General features: G+C 31.4%; 1 protein-coding gene across 6 annotated transcripts in view; it reads left to right on the forward strand.

Moving 5' to 3' along the window:
- The window catches only part of LOC132716219 (centrosomal protein of 57 kDa-like), a 37,022-nt gene extending 27,550 nt beyond the window's left edge, over positions 1 to 9,472 (forward strand). For 5 of the 6 annotated variants that reach the window (XM_060699442.1, XM_060699444.1, XM_060699440.1 and 2 more), the window contains exons 5-9: positions 3,331 to 3,408; positions 4,143 to 4,340; positions 4,956 to 5,170; positions 6,021 to 6,165; positions 6,798 to 9,472. In XM_060699442.1, the coding sequence (XP_060555425.1) occupies positions 3,331 to 3,408; positions 4,143 to 4,340; positions 4,956 to 5,170; positions 6,021 to 6,165; positions 6,798 to 7,073 (912 nt within the window). In that variant the 3' untranslated portion in view covers positions 7,074 to 9,472. The remainder of the gene's footprint in view (positions 1 to 3,330; positions 3,409 to 4,142; positions 4,341 to 4,955; positions 5,171 to 6,020; positions 6,166 to 6,797) is intronic. The other variant, XM_060699441.1, reaches the window with a different exon arrangement.
- The last annotated feature ends 294 nt before the right edge of the window (positions 9,473 to 9,766 follow it).

Consider the following 9,766-nt stretch of genomic DNA (forward strand, 5'->3'; position numbering starts at 1 on the left):
GAAATGTGTCTGTGTTGTTATTTGAAATTATTCACGAGTATATAGAGAAAAATATATACATGCCAATGCATAACCAAGTCTTAAAGATGTTGATCTTGTATGCTTATATCACAATTCATAGTTTAAATTTCAGAAAATTTCATTCATAAGGTCCCTAACCTAGGTGGTTTAAAATGCTGGCATAGAAATAATGAATTCTATTATATCATACAATGAACAAAAAATGTTGTATTTAAGTTCTTGATTTGTATGCATTTATAATTGAACCAACTGCCGTAAGAATTTAATAACATATTTTTGTATGCTTTTCATTTCCCCTGTCAAAAAATTTGCATGGTACTTTATCAATTCACTCAGAGCAGTCTCTTGTTGTAGTTCATCAGATTTTTGAAATATGATGTTTAAACAGGAATTTAGACCATAAAAGAGCGATATTGACTTAACGGTACACGTGTAAACATTTGAGATCGCTGTGTAAACAAACACGGCTATTGACACGATTGACTGTTTTGTTTACACAAGATTCAATGGTCAGTCTATAGAAGTAAACTGATAAATGCCTGATTACATAAACAGGTAACACAATAAAGGTATAAATACTTGAATGTAATAGAATATAAAATGATGTTTGTAAGGATATTTAGCATTAATTGATAATGCAGATTTTTACCTTGTAATTCTTCAAAATGTGTTGAAAGTAAATAGATGTTTACTGTAGGGATTAATGCCCCCTGTAGATAACGCAGCTCTCTATATTATTATTGATAATTTATTCATAAATTGGGGTGGCCAAGTTTAAATTTTATTGGATTTAAACGTGTCTTGTCAGGCAAGTTCCATAGAACTTGGATCAAAATACTTGACATGTTAATGTATAAGTTAAATTAACCAGAAGAAAAAGGAAATTTGTTTTATGTATTTAGCAATTTAATCTACCAGTATCTTTGCTCAAGTAGAAAATGATGTTTGACATGGCTCTTGGTGGATCTGGAAAATAATAAAATAGTGTACTTTCTGGTACAAGTTTTCAGACAAAATTGCCTGCAGTTCAGTTTTTAGCTCGACTTTTCTATGAAAAGGGGAGCTATCCTACTCGCCCCGGCGTCGGCGTCGGCGTTAGCGTTGGCGTCACACCTTGGTTAAGTTTTTCGTACCACCCCACTTTATTTCAGAAGTATTACAAGTATGGCTTTGAAACTTACCATACTTGTTCACCATCATAACCTCCATCTACAGACAAGAGTACATAACTCTGTCAAGGTTTTTGACAGAATTATGGCCCTTTTTTGACTTAGAAAGTGTATTGAGCTTGGTTAAGTTTTTTGTACCACCTCACTTTATTTCAAAACCATTGGAGGTATTGCTTTGAAACTGACCATACTTGTTTACCATCACGACCTTCATCAACAGACAAGAGGACATAACTCTGTCAAGGTTTTTGACAGAATTATGCCCCTTTTTGACTTAGAAAATACATTGAATATGGGTAAAATCCACTTATTGCCTTAACCCTTTGAGATATTGCTTTGAAACTTTTAATGCTATTTCACATCATTACCCCCATCTGTACACAAGAGAAGGTAACTCTGTCAAGGATTTGTTTTAAAAATTAAGGCCTTTTATCGACTTAGAATCTTGGTTAAGTTTTTAGTACCAGTCCACTTTTTGACTGAACTGTTTGAGATATTAATTTGAAAGTTGGAATACTTGTTTACCATCATGGTCCCAAAACATGGGCAGGAGAAGGTAATTCTGTTAAGGATTTTATTTGAATTATGGCCCTTTTTGACTTAGAAACTCAGTTAAGATTTTCATTCTTGTCCACTTGTTGACTTAACCATTTGAGATATTACTTTGGAAGTTGGAGTTCTTATGTGCCATCATGAGACCTATCTGTAAGCAAGAGAAGATAACTCTGTGAAAATGTTTCTTGATTTGTACTTAGAAATTCCTAGTTAAAGTCTTGTGTGCCCTTAACTGTCAAAGTTTTGTTTTATAGGCAAGCACTAAAAAAGTCGAGCGCGCTGTCCTTCTGACAGCTCTTGTTTACTTTCTAAGTACTACTGAAATCTAACTTATTCTGTGTAATATAATTGAAATAATGCTAAATTCAAGATTTTCAGGTTTTCTGATATATTTAACTTGCACCCATGACTGTGTTTTGTAGTAAACAATTGACCAATAGATTACATAAAAATCTTGCTAATACTTGTATAAAAGTTAAACAGATTATATGGCAGAATTTAAGACTTGTCCTGCACAGTGTGACATGATAATCTGTTAATCCCCATAACCAGATTAACCCTTAAAAATGTTGTTTCTTCTAATATGGTATATTGACATAAATTACCATGAATATAAGTAGAAATTTTATTTCTCTTTTTGGCTTAGTAGACAGAAAACAGTTATTGAAACAATGCATAATTAAGTCTTATAAAGTGAAAAACTGTGATGAATGTAATAATGTCACATTTTACACAAGTTGTTCCTTAAGTATTTTAATGAATATTTTGGATTGTGTATGATAAAATATAATGAAAAAAATATTGTAATCACAAATGAGTCCTTTCCAAAGATTATAAAAAAATCCAATTTTGAGCCCCTAAATCAAGCTGAAAATCGAGTTTTGGCCCATTTCCATTGTTACATGTATGTTGACCAAACCGGCTTGTGCACTGTACATGTACTTCAATGCAACATGCCTCCAGATGAATATGCAAATGTTCAAAAAAAGGCAGCTGAAGAAGAAATGTTAAGAAGTTGAATAATTTCAATTCATGTGATGATTTGCATGTTATATATACCAATAAACATATCATTATATATATTTAAATTACAGCCTTGACTTTTCTACTATTTTCTACCATTCTTCTAACAGACAAAGGGCTATTTTAATATTTTGGACACTATGTAAATTTTGTGAAATACATTTACAAGTGTGTTTGACTTCTTTAAGTCGCTTTATCTGTACACTCTAAAATATGTTTTCCCAACATAAATCAATTTTCATGAAAATTAACTCAAATAAGGAGTCATGCTGTTCTTGACCTTTTATGGTGAGATATATCTTTAGGAATTAAGCTAAGCCTTTGATACCTTTATCAAATTCAAAACTTCAAAGGAATAATTGATAAAAAAACAACAACAAAAAATGTCTTAAGGTCAATGTTTTTTCTTGAATATCACAAATTTTAATCGAGACAAAAACATGCATGTTAGATCAAAACATAATTACCGTGTGCTCGCACCTGTTTTTATTGTGGCTTGTTACTAATTATAGATACTGAATGATCACTAATCTCACGTTTTTTGTTTTCTTTTTGTGCACAGAGTAAAATTCGTGAGTTAGAGGAGAAACTTGGGGACGAACGGCACCATCGAAAACTCATTGTAGAAAAAGCTGCTGAGGTATATAATAATGTAATAATGGCTACAGCATTTTTGATAATCTTATATCCCCCCGCCCCCTATGACCCTCGCTTTGATATATGAACTATGTAATATTTTGCTTTAGTTATTGCTTAGCAATTTTTAGTCATATCTCTGATTGATATACTGTAATAGCATATAAGTTTTAGATAATATCTAAGAAAAAAATGGATCATTTAATGCAACACAAGTTAAATGAGATAAGATGAATAAAGAAGCTTGTTTTTTGATAAAAAAAATAACCAGGAATATTTCAAAAGTAAAAAAAATACAAGTGTTTTTAGAGTTAACAATTGGCCCTTAAAGTTATTAGGTTGGTTCAAAAAACGTTTCTTATTTATTTGTCACCGTTTGCTGTTGAATATATTTTAGCTTGCTTGTAAAGTAGCTGTAAAACTAAGTTTTATTTCATGAAGAACTAAATAGCATTAAATGTTGCATGATTTATTTGCATTACTTTTTCGGGATATAGTAAATTGATTGTGTTAGTTTGTTTAAGTCATTTGATATTTTCCTATTCAAATGAACATTTTTGTAAATTTGGTTCAGATGGTATGTTGTTTAAGAATATTTTATTCTTTTGCTATTTATATACCAGTACTTATAGACTTTGCTGGAGTAATGAATGCATACGTTTTCAAAATTAAACTTGGCAAATATTGAAATGTGTCAAAAATCATTGACATTGCAAAATGTTCTTGACTGGTTTACAGATTGAGTCAGTGCAAAAAGCCAACAGGATCCTCCAGGAGGCTGATGATGTGGTAGAATGTAAAACACAACAGAAAAGCAAGCGTCCAGTGAAAAAGAAGAAAAAGGTAGTGAGCAGGAAAACTGGACACAGTCACAAACCAGATCCTTCCAAACATTACAGATTAAACCTGGCAGACATTCCATTTGTTGCTGGAAAGGTAGGTGGATTATACTATTCTTATACATGTACAGCAAAGAAAAAACATCTGAACGATAAAAGTAGGAGATAAATATCAATTTTGAGTGTTTTGTTGTAGAATAATGCATGGTTTGAGTTAAATACACAGGAATATAATCATGAAAGGCTAATAGGCCTGAGTGATTAATTGCAAGCAATTTAACGATAAAAAGTGTATTGTTATACTATAATGCAAGGAAAATGATTAATATTTCCATTCTAACATGCTAATATAAAACAGAATGGATATAAAAATGATGAATTACATTGAGCGTAGAAATTTTTTCGTTCTGTTTATTGAGGTCATATCTGACATCATATTATGTGTTTTTATTTACATATATCATTTAATAATGCACTTGACCACCCTATCTGTTTTATAGGGAAATAGTGTGAAGCGTATTAGAATATGCAATATTTTGTTATACTAATTTAGTAAAGAAAAATAAAATTAAATATCTGGACATTAGTTAAAATGTCAACATTCTTTTCTTATCTCTTTTTCTCGGTCAATGTTTATCATGGAAATAGTAAGAAACTTAGAATTATAGAAATGCATTAATTTATTCATTACTTATTAAACTTAACATTTCAGAACACTGGTCCCAGTCATTCCGTAGGTGCCAATGTGCAGCGAGTATTTTCATTAATGAAGAATCACAACATGGCGCTATGTTCACATGCCTCGTACCCCGTGAGTACGTGCCAGCAGACGAGTCCATCATCATCAGGAACCACGACTCCGTCGACGGAGACCGATCTCGCTGAAATACTCCTACAGCTTCAAGACGAGTTCCATCAAATGAGTTTGTAAGTAAATCGTTCCAAAATTATGTATATTATAGTTTATTATATTATCTACATGTACATGTATTTTGCTATTTTAAATGAAATTATTTCATGTACAAATACAATTGGACGGACAGAAAAGCTGTATTGTATACCAAAGATGTTGTAATCTGTATACAGTGTATACCAAAAGAAAGCTATATATACAGAACTTTACTTACATCAAAGTATATAAGTGAATAGCAACTACTATATATTTGAATTGTCAACTCGGCATCCATGGCCGAGTGGTTAAGGTCTTTCACTTCAAAGAACTTGCTCCTCACTGCTGTGGGTGTGACTCCCGCAAGGCACTTTTTATACTTTCATGTGAGGGAACTATCTAACAGAACATCGGTGGTTCTACTCGGGTGCCAGTTTTTTTGCCTGAAAAAATGCACCGGGGGCAAATGAGGTTTTCCTGGATAGTCGCCAACTTTCATAATGTTGGTGCGACGTTACACCCAACCAAAAAAAAAATGTTCACTCAAATGTTTAACTTCAATTAGCATTGTATTATGATATATGGTAACAAATTAAAGTATACAATATGCAATAAAATGGTCCAATTATGTACAAAGAATATCTAAAGTACAAAGAATATCCTAAACAGAATTGTCCATCTTTTAGTCCGGACAAGACCAGTAATCAGTTTTGTAGGGAAGTTTCTAAACATGAACTTACTTAATTATAATAGCAAACAGTGCAGGCCATGACCCTTGCTGTCTGATCTAGATCTGCACTGGTTACATTGGTAAAATATGTATCTGCCAACATGTAAAGTGTTAATTTTGTAACAAAGAAATATAGTTGGTCATTTGTTTTGTTACAGTGAACATCAAGAATTTTCGAAGGAGATAAGTGAGGCGTCAGATCCACGTGTCCGGGAAGATTTAGAGAGGGAATTAGATGCTCTAGTAACTAGAATGGAAGCCAAAAGTTTACAAATCTCAAAAATTAGAAAACATCAAGAAAAGGTAGGTGCCACTCATCTATGTAAAAATAAGTATGAATAGCTCATCACTATGGTAATAAAAGTGTTGACGTCACAATCAAAAGTAAAAATAACTTAGATACATGAGGTCAATTAGCATGAAGAATATGCAATGGCCACTGTGGAGTAGTGGTTAGCATACTGGACCGGCAATCCAGAGACCCGTGGTTTGGCTGAGGAATGCTGAATTTCCTTGAGTTCTTTATCATTAAGAGTTCTTACTCATTGAATATGTAAGAGCCAGCATTTAAACTAGTGTTAATAGCTTGGCTGTCATAAGAATAGGAAGATCTATTGTACTCATGTTTGCATTGCCATCACACTTTGAATAAGTTGGTATAAGGGAATTTGTTGAGTTGAAACTTCACACACATCTTCTCTGTGATTATCTAACATGATGAGCACAGGTCCCATTACTCTGAATTACCCTTCTAGAGACTTAAGCCCCTTTTTTTACTGTCAAGTTTTACACTAGAATGGACTGCAGGTTTGCCTTCTATCTGTCTGTTTGTATGAATCGTACAATAGCATGAAAATTGCTTAAGTTGATGATACTTGTGATTGTACATAAATTTCAATTTGAAAATAATATATGAAAATTGATTGGATTTGCAGATAGCACATAAAAAGAAGAAAAAATCCAGGAAAATAGATAATGATGAATTTTCTACTCCAAGATCCAAATCTGCCCATGGAACATGTGTACGAGCCAGTCCCTCTCCACGATATAATGGAGAGGTGGAGGTCACAACAACGATAAAACCTCGAGGTTGTGGCACAGGCGTAGTACAGATAAGGCCAACTAGTGCACGAGAAATATCACTCAATGTTTTAAAGGACATGAAAAAATTGCAATCAACTCTTCGGAAAGATGACTTAAGTTGGAAATAGCCTAAAACACACATAATTATTTATAACAAATTGATGCCAAGTTTACAGTTTACTGTGTAAAGTTTTGTCAGCCTTTGGGAATGTTTGCAACTGTGAAGAAATTGTGAACATACCATTGCATTGTGCTATGTATGATCAGGGATGTTTTTTGACTGTTACCTTTTGTTGCAAACTGTGCTTTCAAGTTGCTAAGTAAGTAGTCTGTGATATTATGTGAAACAGAAGTACTGCTTTTTATAAATTTTAAATTTTAGGAAATACTTTCCTCTAAGATACCAGGAGAGTTAGGTTGAAAATTCAAAATGAAGTACTTATTTAAAAAGAAAGTAAGTCCTTGAAAAATATTTATCTTTTTTCCAATGGAATCGTTAAATCCCATGTATTCAATGAATAGTGTATAGTTTGCACTCCAGATTGAAGGCGAATTTCATTTCATAGTTTGAAATTCTTACAATTATTAATATAATTGATCTAAATGATTTTTTGAATTATCATTACAAACATTTCGTTACTTAGAATTTTGAGAAAGGCATTTATATTCTGATTAATAATTTTGATTGGCTTATGTGAAGGAGATTTCAATGTAAATGTGAATTGATATTATTTATTTCCATTAATTGTTGTGTCATCATATTGTAAAATTTGTCGGTATGTCTAAATCAAAACTTGCTTCTGAAAGAGTTCATTTTGAAAAGTTTCATTGATTATCATCAATTAAGGTGCAAGGCAGGTAACTCTAACTATAAATGAAAAGTTATTCTTTACTTGACTGTGCTTGTACATGAGAGAGAAACTAGTTAAGATATTAGATCAGAAGATTTTATTTTTTTTTCACAAAAAGAAAAGTGTCAAAAATTGTTATTTTCTTTTTTATCAAATTAATCTTTTAAGTATTAAAAACATATTTAAACATCATTATAGTAGTGTAGCTTTTGAAAATATATACAGATTTACAGAAGACCAGTTCAGCATTGCTTACATTGTCATTCCAAATTTCTTCCAAATATTCACATTAAAATGCCTAAGGTTCAGTATTGAAAGTGTATCAAGAGTCTAATGAAATAATTGGTCAAAAACTTTCTGAAATAAAGAAGGCAAGAAAAGAAGATTTAATCTTCAGTGTAAAATTAACACCATTTGATTTTAATAGACATAAAATACCTATATCAAATTGATAATTTTACTACACAGAATTAAAACACTTGTTAAATTGTGGAAACTTCACTTTGTTTGGATAAAAATGGTATAATTTCAGTAAACATTTAGTAGTCTCTGTAACTGGTGGTTAATATATTTTTTTTCAAATTTGAAAAATCTTATTATTCTATTTAAAGCATAATTATACTTTATCAATAAATCTTGTGATAAGTACCTCAGTAAATTACACTTCTTGCCATGACATGTACTAACAAATTTATGAAAAAGCTTTATGTTCCCTGTTTGTGACCAGTGGTTTTATTAACATCCCTGTGTAACAATTTATTTTTTGAAATTTGGACACCTCATGCCCCAAAAAACAATTTTACATTTTGTTAGAAAATATGAAAAAAAGATGTAAATTATAAGTAGAATTAGATAGATCTTACCCACAAGTAGCAAATATTTAAAATGCACATTTAAGTATGATGTATACTTTAGACAATGGCTATGGATAAATTTGACATGGGCACCATTGTCTATTGCATATCTGCAATATTTGTTCCTAAATCGTCTTTAATAATTACTGTCGATTTAATATTTTCTAATGTCAACATCATGCAGCACGCCTCCAGATTAATGCTCATTTTCATGAAATTATTAAAAATGAATTTTGAAAGTAGAATATTGTCAGATAAACAAAGGAAGTCATTTGAACATCGCAATCAGGACGTAAATCTACAAAAACTACCAAAAAATATCAGAATATGGAAAACTTTTCTTAAAATCTTTGTATATTTTTCTCTCAATTTTGATTTTTGCTCATCTGGAAGCATGCAGCTTGAACTTTCTCTGATACTTAAACAAAAGTCAGGAAAGTATAAGAGTAACACCAAGTCAACGCCTAATAGGTAAAAATAATTTATAATGTCTATTTGGATCATTAGAATGATCTTTTCTAATACTTATTAAAGTCATCACTTGTTTTTCCTGTTTTCAGTCCTGTCCTATATATTACCTTTTGTTGTAAATTTCCACTTTTGTTCTCTCTCTAGTATGGTGCATGTTTATAGCACTTGTCTGTGATATTTAGTTTAGCTAATACAATTGTTTTCATTGGCCATTATTTTACATGAGATCTTCATTTTGATTGGTTGATTCTCTGTGTGTGTGTGTTTTGTCTACATATATGTCTGTCATTATGTACATATTATATTTATGCACTAAAAAATCATGTAATAAAATGTTAATTGGAGACATAACATTTTGTTTGTGGATTTGTTTTTTTCTTCTTTCTATAAAGTATGGAGGTCTGAAATGGCCACAAGTCAGATTCTAATTATGATTTTAGGGGCTTTACTACTAATGTTCAGAAATTTTTAGTACTTTAGCAATCTTGTATTATCATTACAACAATATCCTGGTATGGTAACCTTCATGTAAACAAAACAAGCTGTCAAAAGGCAACACTCTTGTATACTCGAGTGCTTGATGATAAAACAAGAGCACAGATAATATAGGGAGTCACATAGAGAAAGATTTCACTCAAATACATT

Source organism: Ruditapes philippinarum, unplaced genomic scaffold, assembly GCF_026571515.1.
Source record: "Ruditapes philippinarum isolate M1 unplaced genomic scaffold, ASM2657151v2 ctg863_1_1_1_1, whole genome shotgun sequence".
NCBI classification, from domain to species: Eukaryota; Metazoa; Mollusca; class Bivalvia; order Venerida; family Veneridae; genus Ruditapes; species Ruditapes philippinarum.